The sequence below is a fragment of the Corvus kubaryi genome, unplaced genomic scaffold (genome assembly GCF_017639235.1).
Source record: "Corvus kubaryi isolate FWS band 111438036 unplaced genomic scaffold, C.kubaryi_AGA036_p1.0 66, whole genome shotgun sequence".
NCBI lineage: Eukaryota > Metazoa > Chordata > Aves > Passeriformes > Corvidae > Corvus > Corvus kubaryi.
In genome coordinates, this window is record NW_024582054.1 from 35,188,548 (window position 1) to 35,211,035 (window position 22,488).

Here is a 22,488-nt window from a genome sequence, read left to right on the forward strand (position 1 = left end):
GGCTCTAACCAAGCCCAGCCATTCCTGACACTTTGTGCTCCTCCAGCAGCAGAAATTCCCTCCCTGCAGGGCCAGCACCATCCTGAGTGGGGCACGGATTTTCCAGGCATTTCAGTCAGATTTGGGCCGTTCCAGGGCCTCCCCACCCTCCCAGCCAGCAATTCCCAATTCCCAATCTCCCATCCAGCCCTGCCCTCTGGCACTGGGAAGCCATTCCCTGGCTCCTGTCCCTCCATCCCTTGTCCCCAGTCCCTCTCCAGCTCTCCTGGAGCCCCTTTAGGCCCTGCAAGCTTCTCTAAGGTCTCCCCAGAGCCTTCTCTTGTGGTTCTGGAGTTATTTCTGTGCTTTCCGGGGTAGTCAGGAGCTCCTCTGCAGAGTGAAACCAAAAGGAAGGAAGTTCTTCCCCACAGAGATCCAGGAATCACAGATCCCTTGCACAGAGAAATGTGGAGACCCCAAGTGGAACCTGGTTCTCCCCAAATTCTCGGGACACAGCTCCTCAGGCATGACTGGAAATGCAAACTCGGACATGATCAGGCACAGGATGTCCCAGGCTGGAGATGGCTTCAGTTCCACTTTGTTCTTCCTCTTTTCCATGAGCACCAAATCCCTACAAACATGCAGGCAGGAGTCTGGGATGGAGCTTTGGCATATCTCAGTAAAACCACCCTATTCCTACAAATTTTCCCTTCCCTGCTCCATCATGTTCTCCCAAACCCCAACAAATCCATATTTCTGTGTCCCCAAATATTCTTGGTTTTAATGACTCATCCCAAAAATACTCCTGCCTAAGGAACGAGGTCCAGTCTCCCATTTTTCCTGCTGCAGGGCAGCGCCACCAGGCAGGACCAGGCTCTGCTCCATCCCTCGGACTCAACTTTAAGCCTTTGTGTAAATGTTAAACTTATTTGCAGAAGATCTTGTCCAACACGTCGATAATTAAGCAGGGCTTAGCTCCAAGCTCGCAGGAGCTGCAGGAACCTCTCCCATGGAGCCTAACGAGCAGGGAATGAGACTCTTGCTAATTAATATATTAAATCTAGGCAGCTATGGGAAGAAAAAGTGCAAACCCAAGTGCCTCTCGCTTCTCTAGGATTTGAAGATCTCAAATGGATTTTCCGAAAGTCTTGTAGGCTCCTCGTGGAATTTGGGTGGGAATGGGAATAGGGAGTCGGTTGGCTCAAGGGAGCGATGGGAAAGTTTTTCCCCCAAAGCTGCAGGGTCCCCAGGGTCACTCCTCTGAGGTGACCAAAGCCATGGCAGAATTCTGCTTTGCTTATTTTCCCTGAAGATTTTTGGAGTGGAATCCCTTGGTAGGGAAGAAATCCTGGTCTGCATCCCAGCTCCATCCCCCAAGGCCACCACTGCCCCACGGCCCCAAATGCCACATCCATATGGAATTGAAATCCTGCCAGGGATGGGCACTCCAAAGCTCCCTGGGCAGCCCCTGCCAAGGCCTGAGCACCCTTTCCATGGGGAAATTCCTGCTGCTGTCCACCCTGAGCCTGCCCTGGCCCAGCCTGAAGCCGTTCCCTCTCCTCCTGTCCCTGTTCCCTGCCAGCAGAGCCCGACCCCCCCGGCTGCCCCCTCCTGTCAGGGACTTGTGCAGAGCCACAAGGTCCCCCCTGAGCCTCCTTTGCTCCAGCCTGAGCCCCTTCCCAGCTCCCTCAGGAATTCTCCAGCCCCTTCCCAGCTCCCTTTTTCCTACAAAATCCCTGTTGTTCCTAAAGTTGTTTGGCCAATTTCTGATTTTACTGATGCTGTGTTTGCTGAACGAAGAGGAGGAGCTCTATCCAACCAGGACAAGATTCCTGCACTGGAAACTGAAGTCATGCTCTTCCTGCTTTGACTCTGGAATAATCCCATTCCCTAAACCCTTCTTTTTTATGCAATTTCTGCGATACCCAAGCAAGAAGCATCAAAAGACTTCAGTTCTGAGGTGGAGCCTCACGTCTCCACTTCATTTGTTACCACCTTACAGAGACCATTTAACGTGAGCCAGAAGGATTTTAGCTCAATTTGTACAACTGGATGTCACCCCTGAATAATGGGAGAGAGGACATGTTCGGGACTCACATCCAACTTGGATTTTATGGGAAAAGATGACACAAATGAAAGGTTTCACCTCCAGAACAGCTTCAGCTTTTGCCCTAATTAGCAAGGAAATTATGAAGGACCTGAATCCATTTCCAGAGCTGCCACTGCCCTGACAAAAACCAGCACTCTCATTAATATTAATTAGCACCATCGTTAGGGCCATTGCTGGAGCACCTGTGGAAGAGTTGCTTGTTCCTCCTGCCCTCCTGCTCGTTAATTAACAGATCAAGACCATCCAGATCTATTTAAGAGCTCCTCCAAAAGTCTGGAGTAAAGCCTGAGGAGCTTTTTCCCAATTTTCTTCATCTGTTGTTTTTTAGGGAGTGTTCAGTGCCAAGAGCATTTAGCACTAACCTTTTCCAAGGTATTCCACATGAAATCAATGTTTGCCTATTAAATAAAAGGCAAGCTTTGACTTTTTTTTCCCCATCTGGCCTGAATATTTATTTTATTTTATTTTTTTTTCTTAACCTGAGGAAAAAATCTTTTGTTCTGCTGATGTGGAATTTCTTAATGAAGCTCTGAGGGCACAAGAAGTTGATGCAGTTTTTAAGGCACTGGAGGGGCAGTGCAGAAAGTGCTGAATGGCTGAAAATTCCTTGTGTTGGTTCACTTTGCTCCAGGACTGGATCCAGGAATCAAAACTTTTCTCCTTTACTTATATTTTGCCTTTTCATTCCATCACTTTGTGTAGAAGCAGCAACTTCTGTGCTACAGGAAGGGGTTGGGTAAATGGAGGTGGAAGGAAAATCCACAAAATGTGGGGTAAACCAGAATTTGGAGCTCAAGTGGTGTAAAAGGAATTCTTGGAGATGAGAGGCACAGCTGGCACTTTGTTCAGAGAGCTTTCTTTGAGTCCTGGAGAATTCCAAGAGCTTTGGCAGGGTCTTGGCATTCCCTTCCCAGTCTTGAGATAAAGATATCGATCTGTCAGCTTCTCTCCTGAAGGGTTTGGGTGTAATCATGGAACCAACACAGGATCAGGATGGTTTGGGTTGGTGGGACCTGAATCCCATCCCATTCCATCTCTGCCATGGCAGGGACACCTCCCAGTGTCCCAGGCTGCTCCAAGCCCCAAAGTCCAGCCTGGCCTTGGGCACTGCCAGGGATCCAGGGGCAGCCCCAGCTGCTCTGGGCATCCTGTGCCAGCCCCTCCCCATCCTCCCAACCAGGAATTCCTTTGCTGGTCCTAAAATCAGCTCCCACCATGCTGAGGTTGTCAGGGATAACCTGAGTCCCAGGCCTTGGTTGTGTCTGCCAGTGAAGGAATGGTGCTTTAGGGAATTCGTTCTCCTGGAGGATCCGATGGTGTTGATGGATTTACTGGGAACCCAAATCAGTCTGCTCGGGGTGCTGACAGCCAAGGAAGTTTCTGGAAACTGCATTCCAGTGATAACTTGGTTTTATGGGACTGTGTTTCATACTGGCAGTTCTGGAGGGGCACAGAATGCCAGGATGGGTCAGGCTGGCAGGGACCTCAGAGGGTCACTGGTGCCACTCCCTGCTCCAGCAGGGCCAGCCCAGAGCCCAGGGCACAGGAGCGTGTCCAGAGGGCTCTGGAATATCCCAGGGAGGAGGCTCCAGCCCCTCTCCGGGCTCTGTTCCAGCCCGGGCCCTGCCCAGGGCAGCAGTTCTGCCTCCTGTGCAGGGCAATTCCTGGGCTCAGGCCCTGCCCGTGGCTCTGGGGCCGCTGCCGGGCCCCGGAGCAGAGCCCGGGCCCTGCCCTGAGCCCTCCCTGCAGCCAGGGACAGCCAGGGCTGAGGGCCCCTCTCAGCTGGGGCTCCTCTCGAGGCTGAGCAGCCCCGGCTCCCTCAGCCTGTGCTGGGCATGGAGATGCTCCAGCCCTTCCTCATCCTCACAGCCCTCCTCTGGATCTGCTCCATGTCCTCCCTGTCCCTCCTGAGGAGCCCAGAACTGGACACAGCACCCCAGAGGTGCCCAGGGCTGAGCAGAGGGGGAGGATCACTCCCTGACCTGCTGGAAATGCTCTCCCTGATCCCCTCAGGACCTCTTTGGCCTTGTGTTGTTCTTTGGACAGGCAGGAGGAGAACCAGGAATATTTGGAAATCCCTCCTAGTGCCTCCTGTGGTTTGAAGTGACTTTTCCAAGCTTACTTCTGAGCCTGCAGCATCACCTGAGTGTTGCAGCGCTAAGCTCCAGGTCCCTCTCTCCTCACTGATTAACAGGGAAGCTCCAGTGGCTTAAGTGGATTTAGACTTCCCCAAAATCCAAACCTGCAAACATTTATCCACCTTCTCTGTTTAACAGGGATGATCAATCCCCCGACACCGAGGGTTTGAGTTTCTCCTACCAATGAATACAAATTGCACCCCTGCAAGCCCAGCCCGGGCTGACACCGTGTGCAGGCAGCTGCCTTCTCCCTGGAGAAGGGAGATTTCCTTCTCTCCTCAGATAAATCACTGGAAGAGTCAACTCAGCGGGAATTGTTCATGCAGTGAAATTCAGCTTTTACATGTTTTACTCTGATGCCTTTTCCTAGTCTTAAAATCAAGAGTCAGACACGGTTAGAAGGGGAAAAGGGATTTTACCTTGGTATTTATTTTAAGGATCCTTAGGTGCACACGCCCAGGTCATGTGCATTGAGATGCACCCCACCCAGTGTCCCCCCAGCATTGGGTATAACATTATAGGTGTTACTAATTAGCAGATCTATCAAAGATTCCCCAATGAGAGGCTCGAGTGAGCCCCCTCCCCAAGGAGCCTTCCCCTGGATGGTTCTATCTCAGGTTACAGAACGTGTTCTGGAGAGGACCTTGGGCTCTGGGGCACACTGATCCCCGGCTACGAAGCTTCTGAGATGTTGAGTCTCCTGGCTGAACAAACAAGTCCAAGAGTGGAGGCAAAGAGCACTGAGAATACAGAGGTTGTAAAAGGTATAACAGGGGTATAAAAGAAAAGGCAAAAAATCTTCATGGCATCGACTCCACAGAGCCTTGTTTTGCTCTGAGTGAGAACTGAACCACCGAGCTTGGATTTGGTTTGGTTCTTAAATTATGGGAGGAATTTCTTATCCCATCATAACCCAGCAGATCAGATCACTGGGATCACTGGGCTCTCACAACTCCATGCAGGAGAGAGGATCCCAGGAATCTCCTCTGGGGTCCTTGGAAATATTTATTATTTATTCTAACACTTTCACCACCTGACCTCAAGTATATCACAAAAATCTCAGTGAAACTCCAGGAGATGTGTCCAGGACATGATACTGTCACCTCTCCTTCCCATATGGATTCAGATATTCCTCCCAGGAATTTGTTATGATGATCCAGTGGTGGGGACTCAATGCTCTTCCTGGCAATCCCTCCATGTGCTGCAATATCCTGATTTTTAAAGATTTCCTTCGTGTCTATCCTGAAGCTCCTTTGCCTCGTTTTATCCAGTTCTCCCTTTCCCATCCCTATTGAAATTAAGGATAAATTAGGACATGCCACTTGGAGATAATGTTTACAATTTGAAAAGCTGCTGTCTCTTATCCCTAAACCACATCAATCCACTTCCCACTTTTTTTCCCCATATTTCATCATTTATGGACATGCTTCTGTTCTTCCCAGCTTTTTAGAAAGGTAAGAAGAGACAACACCTCTAAAAGCAGCTGTAGAAATCTGAATACGTGAGGAGGAGCTCTACAAAAAGTTTTAAATATCATTTCAAGTAGCGCCAGCACAAATTGATGACCCTGATTTATTTTTTCATTGAGCTCGCTGCAAAAGAAAACTGTGTATGATTTACAAAGAATTTGAGAAATAAGGATTGGATGGAAAACTCGGCCCGCTGAATTGCTGTTCTTTGTTTCGGCAGGAGAGTTCCACTGTGGCTTTGAGGATGGGAACATTTGCCTGTTCACTCAAGATGACACAGACAACTTTGACTGGACAAAACAAAGCACTGCCACGAGGGACACAAAGTACACCCCGAACACGGGGCCCAACGCCGATCGCACCGGCTCCAAGGAGGGTAAGATCCAGCAGTGAGGAATTTGGGATAAAGGAACTGGCCAGAACAGGCAGTTCAGCCACTTCCTGGTCATGGAATCCCAGACTGATTGGGGCTGGAAAGGATTTAAATTCATCTTGTCCGTGCCATGGCAGGGACACCTCCCACTGTCCCAGGCTGCTCCCAGCCCCAATGTCCAGCCTGGCCTTGGGCACTGCCAGGGATCCAGGGGCAGCCCCAGCTGCTCTGGGCATCCTGTGCCAGCCCCTCCCCACCCTCCCAGCCAGGAATTCCTTCCCAATCTCCCATCCATCCCTGCCCTCTGGCACTGGGAAGCCGTTCCCAGAAAACTGGAGTTCTTCTCTGGGGAGGTTTGAGAAACAACAGATACAGTCCATGTCCCTCGGAAGGCCCCACTACTGCCCCTGATCCTGTGTCACCCGAGGCAATGACATCTCAGGCTCCTTCTCACCCTGGTCCTGGAGTTTAAATGCAGACGATCCCAGAATTCTAGACTGGTTTGGGTTGGAAGGGACCTTAAAACTTCCTTGTCCCACCCCCTGCTCTGGGCAGAGACACCTCCCACTGTGCCAGGCTGCTCCAAGCCCCAATGTCCAGCCTGGCCTTGGGCACTGCCAGGGATCCAGGGGCAGCCCCAGCTGCTCTGGCAATTCCAGCCCAGCCCCTCCCCACCCTCCCAGCCAGCAATTCCCAATTCCCAATCTCCCATCCAGCCCTGCCCTCTGGCACTGGGCAGCCATTCCCTGGCTCCTGTCCCTCCATGCCTTGTCCCCAGTCCCTCTCCAGCTCTCCTGGAGCCCCTTGAGGCCCCAGAAGGGGCTCTAAGTTCATACCAAGATCCTTCACGGTCTCCTAGAAGGAATTGCCAGTGCTGAGGAGTGACTGGTCCCAAAGCACAGCCCCTGATGGTGCCATTTCCCACCTTGCCTCGTTTTTATTATGCCGTTTTCAAAGCGATTCCCTTCACATTAAAGTCCAGTGGGGAAACCTGGCTCACCTTAAAATATTCTCCTGCTTTCTGTCATTTAAATTCTACCTTGGGCTCTCTCAGCCTGTCCCAGCGAGGTGGTCTTTGCTCCATTTTTGCTCTGGCTATTGTTCAAATGTGCAATTTTCAATCTGCTGTCCCCGTTACCGTGTGCTCCCGACTGCAGTGTGGATTTGCATTTGAAAAGTCCGACACATTGAGCTGAATTTATTGAGACCTGCAGCAGCTCCCGCTATTTTATTGTGTGCACTTCCAAAGGGGAAAAAATTCCTCCTACACCACATTCATGTGGTTGGATTAATTAAATAATATCTCTGTGGTTGGCATGGTCCAGGAATGGAATAAATGGACATTGTCTTCTTTGGGATTGACACGGCCAGGTGAAAACAATCCTTGAAAGGTTCCCATCATGGCATTTTCCCTTTTATTTCACAAGTCGTGTTTCCAGGGACAAATTCCACCCTCAGGACTGAAGGCTGAACCCACTCTGATTTTGTGCAAAGGTTCATCAGTTCGGAGGTGTCTTCCAGCACTGTCTTGCTGCCTGGATTTTAGTTTTCATGGAAAACACGGCTTTGGGGCAGCTTTTGGAAACTCGGGGGCTTCATGCAGGAAAAAATGACTCCCAGAAATGCCGTGGTGGGAGATGGAAGTGAAAACTTTATCAGGATGATCCCAGTGTGTTCCTGAATTTCCTTCTGTGTCGGGTGTTGAGAACCTCATCCTGAGGATTTCCATCTGTGCTGGCTGTTGAGAACCTCATCCCGAGGATTTCCATCTGTGTTGGGTGTTGAGAACCTCATCCGGAAGTTTTCCTTCTGTGTTGGGTGTTGAGGGCCTCATCCCGAAGTTTTCCTTCTGTGTTAGGTGTTGAGGGCCTCATCCCAAGGATTTCCTTCTGTGCTGGGTGTTGAAGGCCTCATCCCGAGGATTTCCTTCTGTGTTGGGTGTTGAGAACTTCATCCTAGGGATTTCCATCTGTGCTGGGTGTTGAGGGCCTCATCCCAAGGATTTCCATCTGTGTTGGATTTCCTTCTGTGTTGGATTTCCATCTGTGCTGGGTGTTGAGAACCTCATCCCAAGAATTTCCTTCTGTGTTGGGTGTTGAGGGCCTCATGCCAATGGTTTCCCTTTGGATTTTTCCAGGTTTTTACATGTACATCGAGACGTCCCGGCCCAGGCTGGAGGGGGAGAAGGCCAGACTTGTCAGTCCCATTTTCAGTGTCGCTCCCAAAAATCCCTATGGAGCCACCAACACGGCCTATTGCTTCAGCTTCTACTATCACATGTATGGACAGCACATAGGTGAGAGAAAGCCAATGTCCCGGTCCTTTCCTTTGGGAAAAATAGCTGGAAAAACTTCCTCTTGTTTGAAGGCAAAGCATGGGAGCAGTGCCAGCCCCTCCGAGGGCCTGTTGTAATCCAGGGAGGAGCTTGAGAGCATCTAAATTGTGGCAAAATTCTGTTTTCCACTAATCAGGAATTTGTAGGAAGGAGGAATTTCCCTCTTACGGCTGGGAAGTGTTTCCTGCACGCGTGAGATTTGGAGCAGGGAATCGAATGGGAATCCCGTTGATTTGAATGGGAACTTTAGAGCCTGGAAAGAGAAAAGTTGATGTTAACATGGATTTTTCCTGCTTTTAATGGGATGTTTTAGGAATTCCTGACTGGAATCAGGATCAGGCAGGGAGCAGCAGCATTCCCCAGGTATTTTCCATGGAAAAGTCATGGAGAATTTGCTCCCACTCTGCAGGAATGTGGATTTTCAAGGGGTATCTGTGAGTGCTTCAGGCATTCCTGACTGGATTCAGAATCAGGCAGGTAGCAGCAGCATTCCCCAGGTGTTTCCTGTGGAAAAGTCATGGCAAATTTGCTCCAAAGCTGCAGGAATGTGGATTTTCAAAGGATACCTACCAGTCTATTTTTAGTCCTGGCTCTTCCAACACCCAGGTTTAATTTCTTTCTGTGGCATGGAAAAAAAAAAAAAAGTGGAAAAATACAAAAGTCCAAACAACAAAAAGCCAATTTTTGGAAGTCTTTTGTGGGGTTCTTGGTGCTCCCAGCTTGCCAAGAGGTTTTCCAGTGTCAGAGTGACCTGATTTGATGTATTTTTATCTCTGTTTCAAGGGCAAACTCATCCTCCCAGGGAATTCTGGTGGTTGCTTTGTCCAAGCTCCCCCTGCCCTCAGGCAGAGCTCGGATTTTAAGCAGAGCAGACAAGTGCACTCAGGTTTTTTAGTGCTGCAGGAAGGTGGATGCAGCCCCAGGTTGGAATTCTCCTGGCTCTGTGCTGCAGCAGGAGCTGGGATTTTTATTGGAAAGAAGGGATTCAGCCACTCCATGCTGAGAGAAAATACAGAAATTGCAACATTTATTCATATTCTGGTCATTTATTTATGGGGCGTTATGAAGAACGAATTACAAACATTGAGGGCCAAAAGGGTTTCTGGAATTCCTGATACATATTTGGAGTGTAAAGGTTTTTTGGGATAATGTAAAGAAAAACAGACACTGAGGTCTGTCCAAAACCTGTGGGATTTGGGTTTTTTTTCCTCGATTTCCTCTTGAGCAAGCATCTATCCTTAGATTTTTGCTGGGATCCCCCTTTCCCCGTGGAAATCCTTGAATTGCCAAGGCAAGGAGGGACCTGACCCCGGGTGACAGTGGTGATCAGCGACCAGAATTCCACTGGATTTATTCCTGGGAATATGGACATGAGTTGTAAAAATCCCAAATTGCTCAGTATCACTTTGGTTCCTTAGTTTTTAAAAACTGCAACTCCCATCATTTTAGCCAATGTTCAAAATTCCATTCTTTTATGGAATCCCAAAATCCCAGACTGGTTTGGGTGGGAAGGGACCTTAAACTCATCCCATTCCAACCCCTGCCATGGGCAGGGACACCTTCCACTATCCCAGGGTGCTCCAAGCCCTGTCCAACCTGGCCTTGGAAAGGCTCAGGGGGGTCTTATCCCTTGGAAAAATTCCTGGATGAAGAGTGTGAGGAAGCTCGGGGATGCTCAGGGACAGGACAAGGGACAATGGGAGTAAATTAAAGTGGGGACAATTCCATTTAAACGTAAAACTACATTTTTTTTAGCTGAAAAGAGTCAAACACCAGCACAGGTTGCTCAGGAAAGTTGGGAAATCCCTGTCCTTGGAGATTCCCAAATCCAGTGGTATCTGGTCCTAAGCACCTGCTTTAATTAAGCCACGCTTTGGATGGGATGAGCTCCAGAGGTGTCTCCAACCCCGGCCATTCCGTGGGAAATATTTAATTGGTAATAGAGATTTTTTCGGAATTACATTTTATGAAGGCTTAATCCCCCGTGGATAATTCCAAATCCCATTGCTGGGACAGATTAACTGTTTTATCACCAGCTGTCACAAGCCTTGACCCCTCACCGGGGCTTTGGAATTTGCTGCCAATGTGGAGAGGTGCTTCCTATCCCCCTTTGGGAATGAATCCTGCCAGTCAGGGCAGCTCTTGGATTAGGAGGCATTCCCAGCTCATGGATTTATCCACCACAGCAGGGTTGGAGCTGCTGACTGAGCTCCAAACACCACGGAATCCCGGAATGTTTCGGGTTAGAAGGATCTTAAATCCCATCTCATCCCACCCCACACCTCCCACTGTGCCAGGCTGCTCCCAGCCCCAGTGTCCAGCCTGGCCTTGGGCACTGCCAGGGATCCAGGGGCAGCTGCCAGCTGCTCTGGCAATTCCAGCCCAGCCCCTCCCCACCCTCCCAGCCAGCAATTCCCAATTCCCAATATCTCATTTATGATCCCTGTGCTGTAGGATCCAGAAGAATCCCAAGCAGTACCAGGGCTGTTATTCCCATCTCTCAGGGACGAAGCATTTTGTTTCCAAAAGAATTTCAGTGCTCATCCAATTGCTTCTACACTTCCAATAATGTTTGGAAAGATCCCTAAGAAAATGGGATGTGATGCTGGAATCATGCTCTGTTCCTGGTGTGGATTGGTCTTGGGGTTTAAGGGAGATGATGCTTCATCCTCCACTCCTAAAACTGAGGGATCCCAGTGGTATCCATAGGAGAATATTCCTATTTTAAATAATTAAAACCCCTTCCCAGTTTATCCAGCTCGGCTTCTGTGCCTGCTGGTTGGAACTTGGGATTCCGTGGAGAGGGGGCTGAAATTTCCCTGGAGATAAGGAGAGGTCCTTGGGAATCTTCGCAGGGAGCAGAGTGCAGAGCTGAGCTCATCACTGAGATCGTCCCCAGTGTTCATCCAGGAGATAAGCAGGGTTATCCCATCCCATTCCATGGCAGTGGCATTTGGGAAGAGAAGGGCTTTCTTCACCTGGAACACGCAGCTCCTGCTCACAAGTGGGATTGTAATTCCTGACAGATCCCAGAGCTCCCTCGGGGAGTGCTGGCTGCCGGAGAAACCAGCTGTGGATCCAAAGGAGAGGTGGATTATCCCTAAAATAAGAGAAATAGGAATTCCCATTCCTTGATTTGAAGCAGACAAGGAGCTGCTGTTGGGAAGAGGAAGATGAAGAGTCTCTGTCTTTTCTGTGTTCCAGGGCTGAAACAAAAGGAATTTGTACATCCATTAGAGCTGTCACCACCCATTCCAACAATCCATACTTCCCATTTTTCCATCCACACCCCAAAATGGGACATTTCCAATTGATGCTCCAAGAGCAATAATTTTTCCTGCCATGAGAGAGCCATCCCAAAAAAAAAAAAGGGGGAAGCAGAACCCGCTGTGAGAGCAGAGCGTGAAAGCTGAAGGGCCGAGATGGCAGAGATGATCCCAGAGCATCCCGTGCTCTCCTGGCAGGAGAAACGGAACTTTATTCCTTCATTCCCAGTTTTTACTCCTGGCCACTGCTTTTGCCTCCTGCTAGTCACTTCATGGAATCCCACAATGGTTGGGGGTTGGAAGGGACCTTAAAGCCCATCCTGATCCATGCCCTGTAAGGCCAATCCTGAGCATTTTTGGAAGATTCAGTTTGAGCTTCATCACTGGAAGTGCCCAAGGCCAGGCTGGACATTGGGGCTTGGAGCAGCCTGGGACAGTGGGAGGTGTCCCTGCCCATGGGAGGGGTGGAATGGGATGGGATTTAAGGTCCCTTCCATCCCAAACCATTCCATGATTCCATAATAATGCAACATAATATTACAATATAACATTACAATGATATAGATATAAATATAGATAATAGAAATGTAAATGTAAATGTAAATATAGAAATAGAAATATATTTGGAGGAGGGATGAGTCCTAACAGCATTCCCAGCCCTGCTCCATGCACCTGGGCTGGGCTAAAGGAATCCCTTTGCAATCCCTCTCGGCTTTTAGGTCTTTCTCTGCTTTGTGTGGAGGCAGAGCCAGACTTTCCTCAGCAGACCCCTTTGTGCCCATTCCCTGCACTCCAGGCGGGATTGCTGCAGTGGGAGGAGGGCTCCCTTCCCAGCTCCTCCAGGGAAGATGGATGATCCCATTCCGGTCACCCTGGTGAAGGAGCCATCAGGGGAATGTTTCCTGCTCCATTGAATGTCCAGCCTGATGTTTTCCAAAGCTCCACGTTTGGCTTTTGCTGGAAATAAGGACTTCTCCTCAGCAGGTGCAGCTGCCTCAGATCTGAGAGCTTCCCTTGGAAAAGTCATTTGTGGGATCTGCTGTGCCAAACATCCCAAAAAACGCTGCTCCTGTGGGAACGTAGCTGTCTGAATGTCTCAGATTAAGAGAAACACATTGAATTTCCAGAGCACAAGGAGGCCCCACTGCCCCACGCATCCACAGGCAACCACGGTGGCAAACAGGACCAAAACCCCCAAATTCTGTGAATTCATGAACCCAGATAAATGAAATTTGGGGTTTTTTTGGTGCACCAAGAGTCTCATTCTGTTCATGCCTGCAGGTGACCCTGGTGTCAAAAATGTCTGTGCTGGCACCAGTTGCCTACTGGTGGGGAAAGGTGCAGCTCTGTGGGGTTTTCCTGCATGGGGAGGGATTTTGGAGATTATTTTAACTCAGAGGATGCTGCTGTCCTACAGAAATATTCCCAAGGGTGTCACATCTCTCTCTGAGATGGATCTGCCAGGCTCTAGGGCACTCCAAGGCTTCAACAATGGGCAGAGGAAAGCTGGATGGTTTTAAGCAAGAATTCAGCATAAAGCAACCAAATTGCTGATTTCTCCCTGGATAAGGAGGTTTAAATGTCAATTTCTTGCTCCAAAGCACAGAAAATTCCTTTTTGCCTGTTTTCCCTGGAATTCTCGTGCCTTTCCTGAGCTGCAGGATGGGTGCCCAGTTCCCCTCTGCTGGGAGTTTCCCATCACCAGTTCCCAGCATTCCTGAATTGCAAAGCTTTTGAATTCATGCCGAGGAAGTTCCACACCTGCTCAGATCCATGGAAAGATGGGTGAGGAGGGTGCTGCAGCCAGCCCAGCATCCCTGCTCCAGGCAGAGCCTTCCCAACTCCAGTTCTCCTCCTCTTTTCCAGGAAGTTTGAACGTTTACCTGCGGCTCAAAGGTCAGACTGCCATAGAAAACCCCTTGTGGTCTTCGAGTGGGAACAAGGGACAGCACTGGAACCAAGCCCGGGTGAACATCAACCCCCCCACCTCATTCCAGGTAAGGCTGGCACCTCCAAGAACCGGGAATTCGGGGCTAGGAGGTGGACTGGGAACACTGACCCTTTTCTATGGGATTTCACAGCTCTGGAAGCTGCTCACGGACAGATAATCGCTCTCCTTGGGCACCACGGAGCTTAATAATGCTTGAACTCAAAACACCTTCCTGCTTCCTAAAGAATCCAGTGGGATTTGGAATTATCCATGGGGGGTTAATCCTGAATAAAATGTAATCCAAAAGATGCTGGCAGTGATTCCAGCAGGTTGTGATTTCAGATTAGCAAGTGGGATATAAAATTCCTCGCTGGGAGAAGTGATTGAGGGCCCCTGTGTTGGAGGTTTTTGGAAATACGTGGATTTTCTGTGGGAAAAGGAAAGATCTGGGAGTGTTTGCTGGGAGCATGAGACACAGCGGGGTTGTGACAGGTTTTTCACACATTTCCTGCTGGGGTTGACAGGGAGGGGCTGAGGGACCTTTAGAGGAAGTTCTCAGGCACTCCGGGAGCTGTTTGGAGTCGGAACCATCCCCAAAAAGCAGCTGCTGCTGCCAGCAGGTCCTGCTGTAAGCGAGGCTGGGAATGTGGTGATGGAACGTGGGAGTCACAAGCCGTGCCCGGAGTGCAGGGTTCTCCTCTGAGAGCTCTGTCACCTCCAGGCCCCTGGGGGAGAAAATGTATTTTTGGGAGAAAGAGTCACAGACCAGTTTGGGTCTGAAGTGACCTTGAATCCCATCCCATTAAATCCCATCCCATTGAATCCCATCCCATTAAATCCCATCCCGTTAACCCCCTGCCATGGGCAGGGACACCTTCCCCTATCCCAGGCTGCTCCAAGCCCTGTCCAACCTGGCCTTGGAAGATTCCTTCAGTGCAAATCCAAACTGCTCTCCTAGAAATTCACATTGGGTTTCGCTTCCTTTATTTTCAGGGAATTCCTCATCCTTGGTTTTTATTTCCATGCATGAGAGGCATTGACAGGAGAGAAATGGTTTGGTCCATGGGATTGCAGAGCAATTGCAAGGATGGGAATTAGAGGAAAATTGAGGGAGAGGGATATGTGAAGTACAGTGTGACAGGAGAGAGAGCTGGGAATGTTCACCTGGAGAAGGGAAGGCTCCAGGCAGAGCTCCGAGCCCCTTGCAGGGCCTAAAGGGGCTCCAGGAGAGCTGCAGAGGGACTGGGGACAAGGCCTGGAGGGACAGGAGCCAGGGAATGGCTTCCCAGTGCCAGAGGGCAGGGCTGGATGGGAGATTGGGAATTGGGAATTGCTGGCTGGGAGGGTGGGGAGGGGCTGGGCTGGAATTGCCAGAGCAGCTGTGGCTGCCCCTGGATCCCTGGCAGTGCCCAAGGCCAGGCTGGACATTGGGGCTGGGAGCAGCCTGGGACAGTGGGAGGTGTCCCTGCCAGGCTGGGATTCTGGGATGTTTGATGGGAGCAAAGTGTCAGGAATGGGGAGAAGAGGGAGAGCAGAGCTGAGGAACCCTGGACCAAGCACAGAAAAGATCAGAGTGGTTGAGTTTTTCATTGGCGAAGTTGGGAAAAATCCAAGAACTCTGAAGAGTGAACGACAAAGACATGTTTTAATATCTGAACATAAAAAATGGCCTGGGAAAGGGAGGGACAAGATGGATTTGAGGGATCTGAGGGGGTTTTGGAGACCTGGGAAGGGCTTTAGAAAATCAGGGAAGAATCAGACGTTTGGGCAGGGAAATGGAAAGGATTTGGCAGCAGCAATCCCAGGGAGTAGGGGAGGGAGAGTCCAAAGGGAAGATCCTCTCCTTGGCTGTTTTTCACCTTTTCCATTGTTGTGTTTAAAGGTTTCAGCATAAAATAAATGCAAAGCTCTGACCAAATTTAGCAAATAAATGTCAGAGCACTCAGAGCCCTAAATTCCTTTTTTTTAGCATCTCTTGCATCAAAGCAAATTTCATTTTCCATTTAGGAGTGTAAGTAGGAAGGAATATAAAGCTCCCCATTAAATTTAAGGAGAGGGAAGTGAAGGGAATCTTTGCAGTAAAACATGGCAGTGACAAGGAAATTAAAACTTTTTATAGGGTAATTTATAGGGGGAAAAGATTTTATACCTTGTCAGTCCCTGTGATATAGAACAAAGCTCTTGTCTTGGAGAACTGGGAGCACTGCAGTGCCTTAAATCTCAAAAATATTCCACAAATCCGGCTCAGATATTCAGATATTCAATATTTGTAAGAAATGAACACCCCAAAAATAGAGACCCCCAAAACCAGGGAGAAACGTTGGTTCTGTCATCCAGGAAATGTCAATTTTAGTTCAGGTTTGAGCAGTAGGACATGGCAATGGTGTGGATGATTGGGATTAGATTTATTGCTACTTTAGGATCTAAATATTGCAGTATCCAAATAAAAACTCCAGGATTTATCCCAAAGGATTGGTATCAGCAGGTCCTGGTCCCTCCTGTTGGGTCAGTGCCACCCCCTCGCTGTCTGAGCCCCAGATGGGCTCAGCCCACCCAGATCTGGTCACTTTGTGTCCAAAGAACTCCAACAGCAGCAGGATGGGCTGGGAACATCCAGGTTTGCAGCCCTTGGCCCTGCAGGATTCCCAATCCCAAATCACAAAACTATTGTGGAGTTACTTTAGGATTTCTCTCCATGTTTGGGTGATCTCAGCGCTTCCACTCACCCATCCAAAAGGGAATATTCCCAATTTTTAGGCTGGAGGTGTCCTTGACAGGGGGAATGTGAGAGACCAGTTTGTCCCAGTTGGCCCAGTCTCCAGCAGGATTTTAACCCCTTTTGCAGGTCGACGTGCACCGAACTGAAACCTCTCAGCTCCCCAATTTTAGGGTTATTAATGACACCCTGAAACCCCTCCTGCACCTGCCCACCTGGTGGGATTGTCCTGGGACTCCCCAAGTGCCTGGCAGGGAAAGGAAGAAGGGGTGAGAGGGGCACGTGGGGGAGGATAAAAATCTGCCTGAAATCCTGTGGAAAAATCCAAGAATCCCAGACTGCTTTGGGCTGGAAGGGACTTAAAAACCACCTTGTTCCCCTCCTGCCATAAGCAGGGACACTTTCCATATCCCAGGGTGCTCCAAGCCTCGTCCGACCTGGCCTTGGACACTGCCAGGGATGAGGCAGAAGCTGAATCTCCCAAAACCACTCAGGACTGGCTTTTTAGGGTCAGAATTCCATTCCATTAAGAGCAGGGTGGCTTTTCTGTGCACAGAACCCCCCTTTTCTCCAGCTGGATGCAGTATTTGTAACAACAGCTTTGCAAAACCACAATGGGGTTGGCTTTTTTTGGGGGATACTGATAGGGAATTCTGCTCGATTGGCACCTCCTGCCCATCCCTGGGAGCTGCCGGTTGGGTTCTGCTCCGTGCCCTGTCAACTCTTGTGCTCTGATTTGTTCTGAGTGTGGAGCAACCCCTCTCTGAGGGCTACTGGAGCTGCTGCCAAATGCAGCTTTTAATTAAACGCCGCCTGTTGTGTTTGGACAGAGCCCTTTAGGCTGGAAATTGTTTTCCATTGTCAGGGAAAATTGGACTTTCAACTCCACTGATGGGTGTTGTGCCTGCTGCCAACGAGCTGGGGCTGGATTTTGGGGGAGGAGATGTTTTCCTCTCACGATGCAGGCACGATTTCCTTTTCCAGCAGTTTGGTGTCAGGCAAGGAATATTGGAGAGAAAATTATGAGCAGGACCTTAAAATCCCAGTCAGCCACTCTACAGAGGTTAAAGTTCCTCTTAAATAGAACTAAAATGCCAAAACGCAACCCAATTCCTCTGAAAAAACATTCCTAGATGGAATCTAAGCTTCTAAACCCACATGTTGGGAAAAACAGATCCTAGCATGGAATTTACTTCCACAATACCGAATTAGGTTATTTGCAAATGTCTTAATTTTAAGAAAAGTGGGGGTTTTTTTGGTACTGGTTTCTGTTTAAAAGAGGGGTAGGAGAGACATGGGGCTGTCCCGCCAACAATTCCTGCCCCAGCAGGAGATCTTGGAGGTTAAAATCCACCAGGGAGATCCCTGTGGCCTCCAAACCAAAGGAATTCCCTTCCTGAGCCCTTGAGATAACAATAACTTTGAGTTATGGATGCAGGGACACCAGCCTGGATCCTGGCAGGTTTCTCCCAAGCTTTGGGCCCGGAGAAGGATGCAGGGGACAGGTCCTGTCCCATCCACCAGGTGCAGGTGAGGGATCCCAGTGTGGACAATGGGATGGGAGGGACTGGTTGGGCCACATCCAAGAGCCAGAAATCTCAGTTTTCCATGGAATTTCCCTGGCTCCTGAGTGTTTTCATGGAATCTGTGCTCAGGTGGATGCTCAGTCCTTCAATACATTCCTCAAGCTGTGCCTCTGCCACTCACTTCAGGTGGCAGGAATTCTGGGGGAAAATCTCCTTAAAGCTTTAATTCCATTGAATCCTGCTCTTTGCCAGAAACCTCTGTTTTCCTTGGAATTTCTCTTGCTCCTGAGTGTTTTCATGGAGTCTGTGCTCAAGGGGACGCTCAGTCCTTCAACACATTCCTCAAGCTGTGCCTCTTCAGGTGGCAGGAATTTCTGGGAAAAACACCTCCAATCTCCTTAAATCTTTGATTCCATCCAATCCTGCTCCTTGCTCCAGGAACGTTGTCCTCACACAAGCACAGCCCACAGCGGTGGAGCTGCTCTGGACACACCAGGTGACGACTGAGGATGATTTCCAGCTCACTCTGGAAAGGAAAAGCCCTCAAAGCTCACACCCCTCCTTGTCCACCCTCACGTTGATGAGAACTCGGCTGAATTGGTTTTCCCACCCTGGGAAACAACATTCCAAACCCACTAAATTGGTTTTTCTCACCCCAGAAGTGTCTGAAGAGCATTCCAAACCCACTGAATAGTTTTTCCCACCTCAAAAGTGTTTGTAGAGTATTCCAAGCCCATCCTCACGGGTTAACGCCGGGCCGAACGCAACGGAACCTTTTTTATTTATCCCCCTCTGATCTGCTGGACATTTTTCATTTATCCCCCTCTTCTCTGCTGGATGTTTTTTACTTATCAGCCTCTCATCTGCTTCTTTTTTCCAGCTCATCTTTGAAGGGATCCGTGGCCCTGGAATCGAAGGGGACATTGCTATTGACGATGTGTCCATTGTGGAAGGAGAGTGTATGAAATCCGACCAACCGGCCAACAGTAAGTGGCTCCTCCCCACAAGCTGCTTCCTGTATTTCTGCTTCCCAAATGGATCTTTTCCAGCAGAACAATCCCTGCTTTGGTTCAGCTGGAAGGTTTAAAGTGGAATGTTGTCCTTGGGAATGCTTTGCTCAGATGGGAGATGCTGGATGGGTACGAGGCAGAGGTGAGAGCAGTGGGTGACTCCACACTAGGCTGGGCTAGATTTGAAACACTCAGATAAAACAACATCAAAACAATGTCCAGGGGGCCCAAACCATGTGAAATCCATGGAAATCACTGCTGTGATTCCCTGAGGACTTTGTTTCATCCCTCCATCCCGTGTGTGCATTAAAACAGAGGTAACTACACGGCCAGGTGGATTTTCAGCCAGTTCCTGCTCTATCCACCTGGTGAGGGCTGTCTTTGTCCCCTTGTGCTGGGAGGTGACCTTGGAGCACTGTAGCAATGCTGAGGGGGTGTGGGCACCTCTTTAATTCTATTTCCCCCCCCCCCTTTTTGTAGATCTACGATCAGGTGCTGTTGGGACATTAGTACATATACGACTTCTCCCACTCCTCCTCCTCGTGTCTGTCTTAAGTCATCAGAGGTGACCTTATCCTGGCAGAGGCTACAAAAGATTCACCAGGCACTGGCATGAAGAAAGAGTCTTTGTAAAATGGACATTTCCAAAAAAACTACCAAAGATTCCTCCACTGACTGACTCGAAAGTTAACTAAATACGTAAATAAATAATTAAAAAAAAAAAAAAATTTAGAAAGCACTGGGGACTTGAAAAGGCGTCACGGGAGTGGAACTCACTAAGAACCAAGCGTGAGACCGAGATCTGGCCTAAGTAAGGAAGAGACCTTCAGGTGCTTTTGTGGTCACTGATGAATTCAGCATCATCTGGTTGAACTCTCGGCAAAGAGCTCTAGAAACCCTTGTCAAAGCACAAAGTCATGGCTGGTTTTGTTTCAAATGAATCGTTTGCTTGTTACCATGGAAACCTAATGGCCTGCCAAAAAAAAAAGAGGAAGGAGAGAGAGAGAGAGAGAGAGGAAATAGAAACACAAAAAGAGAGAGAAACACCTCACTGTAAACAGGGTATGTGAAGAGCTGGTGTTCATTTTCCCTTCGCGAAGGTTTTTAGCGTAGAGTCAAACAAATGTTGGCCCTTTCTACTTCGGCTGTCACCTCCCCTCGAGGATAACCCGGAATCGGAGCTGTTTGCAGACATTCCCGTGTCATTCCTCATGGCTCTGCTTGGTGACTGTGTGCTGTCTCCTTTTGCATGCATTCCCATCCAGGATGTGCCACCTGGGCTTACATTTGTCACAGGCTTCACTGGGAGTTTGCTCGCGGCCGCTGGAAGATCCCTCTCCCCTCCCCACCAGAGTCATCAGCTCTACGGAAGTGAAGAAACCAAACCACCGTCTTTTATAAATTGCCATGGAAACCAAGTGCCTTCAATGAAACAAGCCTGATTTCAAAAAAGAAAAAAAGAAAAAAAAAAGAACAAAATATATATATATACATATATATATAAAAAAGAAAAAAATATAATAAATGTAATAACGATGATTTCAACACGGAAGCTTTGCACCGCTAAAAACATGGGTTGTGCAAACTCTTTTCTAAACAAACTCTGGAGCCTGGGTGTGCAGGCAAGGAGACGGAGCCGCTTCTGGAGAAGGATGGATGGACCTAAGCTGCTGTGGAAAGCCTTTGGGATGAGATCCGTGTTGTGTGACCTTCCAGACAGCCATGGCCTTTCAGCTTCTTATCCATTAGAAACAGCTCCCGTTGGTGCTGCCGATGGGGGCAGCACTTTTTGTTGTCGTCGTCGTCGTCGTTTCAGGTTCTCCAGTGGGTCAACCAGAGGAACAAAGGTGGTTCAGACACACACTTGATGCAGAAGGTTGTGAAACACAGGATGATTTTCTTACTCTCCCCCTCCGTTGGGATGGCTCCCGACATCCGGAGCTCCGGACGCCCCGAGGGGGCTCTGCCTCTGCCCCGGAGCCAGACTCGGTGCAGAGGGCGAAAGATTATTTTGTTATTGTAGCGAAATTAAAAAAAAAAAAAATTAGAAAAAAATTTAAAAATAATCCACTTTTACAAGGAAAAAAAAATAAAAGCTGTACAAAATGGGTTCGAGCTACCCGAACACATGCCGGTTTTCCACTGCATTGTAAAGTTCCCTTCCAGTTGGTTATGAAATTTGAAGACCTTTTTCCTTAAATTATCTCAGCTTTTAACTTCCTTTAAAAAAAAAAAAAAGAAAGACTTTTGTCTAAAGAAGAGTATTATTATTATAATTATTATAATTATTATTATTATTCTGTGTTCTCTCGACACCCTAGGATTAAAAACAAAACCTGATATGCAAATAATTGGAGTACAAATGTGAAAACAAACAAAAAAATGAGTATAAGAATTGCAAATAGGAGTATAAAAAGCACAACGAGATGCAGTAAAACAATGACAAGGCTTGATTTTTTTTATTCTGTAGAGAAATGTTTGTGCAAATTCAGTAATTCCACTGAAGAGATAATTTTCCAGCTCTGTTCAATAAAGCCTCTTTCCAGGTAAGGCAGCCCCGTGGTGCGTGTGTTTGTTGAGGCCCTGGCAGGGCGTTCCTTGCTAAACTGGTGTCAGCTGGAGTTATACTGGTCCATACTGGTGGTGCTCGGGGGCTGGAGCGTTCCCAGGATGCCCTTGGCTCCCTGGTTTTCAGGCAGTTTTGGTGTCTTTAAGTCCCTGTGCTCAGAAGATGGTGGGAACTCCAAGTCAGGACATTTTCAGAGAATCCCAGGATGGTTTAGGTTGGAAGGGACCTTAAAGCTCATCCCTGGAATCACAGAATATTCTGGGTTGGAAGGGACCCACAAGGATCATCAAGTCCAAATCTGAACTGAATGGTCCATACAAGGATTGAACCCACAGCCTTGGGTTTATCAGGACCTTGCTCTGTTTGGAAGAAAGTGGGAACTCCAAGTCTGGATGGACTGTGGGGTTTGGAAGATGGTGGGAGCTCTGAGTGTGGATGGACCATGGGGTTTGGAAGACTGTGGGAAGCTCCAAATCTGGATGGACTGTGGAGTTTGGAAAACTGGCTCTGAATCTGATGGACCATGGGGTTTGGAAGATGGTTGGAACTCCAAATCTGGATGGACTGTGGGGTTTGGAAGACATTGGAAACTCTAAGTCTGAATGGACTGTGGGGTTTGGAAGAAAGTGGGACCTCTGAGTCTGATGGAGCATGGGATTTGGAAGATGGTGGGAAGCTCCAAATCTGGATGGACTGTGGGGTTTGGAAGATGGTGGGAGTCTGGATGGACCATAGGGTTTGGAAGAGGGTGGGAATTCTGAGTCTGGTGGCCTGTGGGGTTTGGAAGGTGGTGGGAACTCTGAGTCTGGATGGACTGTGGGGTTTGACACCCTTAAAAAACACAAATCACCGAATTTCCCTTTGGAAGCTCTGGATTTTTTCTGTGGATGAATGGATGGAGGAGCGGGTCAGGTATGGTGACACCCTGAGGCAGATTTTCCTTCGGAGGTTGGTGTGTTTGGGAATTCAGGATCCAAACCTTGTCATGCATGTTCCCATGGATGTCTCCTGAGAGCCACAGAACTGAGGGGTGATCCAAGAGGCTTCTCCGTGGGTGCTTTTGGCAG

At 48.8% G+C, this 22,488-nt stretch overlaps 1 protein-coding gene across 1 annotated transcript in view; it reads left to right on the forward strand.

Annotated features, from left to right (window-relative positions):
• Window positions 1–21,406, forward strand: part of LOC121673946 (MAM domain-containing glycosylphosphatidylinositol anchor protein 2-like) — a 23,900-nt gene extending 2,494 nt beyond the window's left edge. Inside the window, exons 3-7 of the mRNA XM_042047826.1 lie at window positions 5,860–6,072; window positions 8,207–8,365; window positions 13,537–13,667; window positions 18,723–18,828; window positions 19,333–21,406. Of these exons, the coding sequence (XP_041903760.1) occupies window positions 5,860–6,072; window positions 8,207–8,365; window positions 13,537–13,667; window positions 18,723–18,828; window positions 19,333–19,421 (698 nt within the window). The 3' untranslated portion in view covers window positions 19,422–21,406. The remainder of the gene's footprint in view (window positions 1–5,859; window positions 6,073–8,206; window positions 8,366–13,536; window positions 13,668–18,722; window positions 18,829–19,332) is intronic.
• The last annotated feature ends 1,082 nt before the right edge of the window (window positions 21,407–22,488 follow it).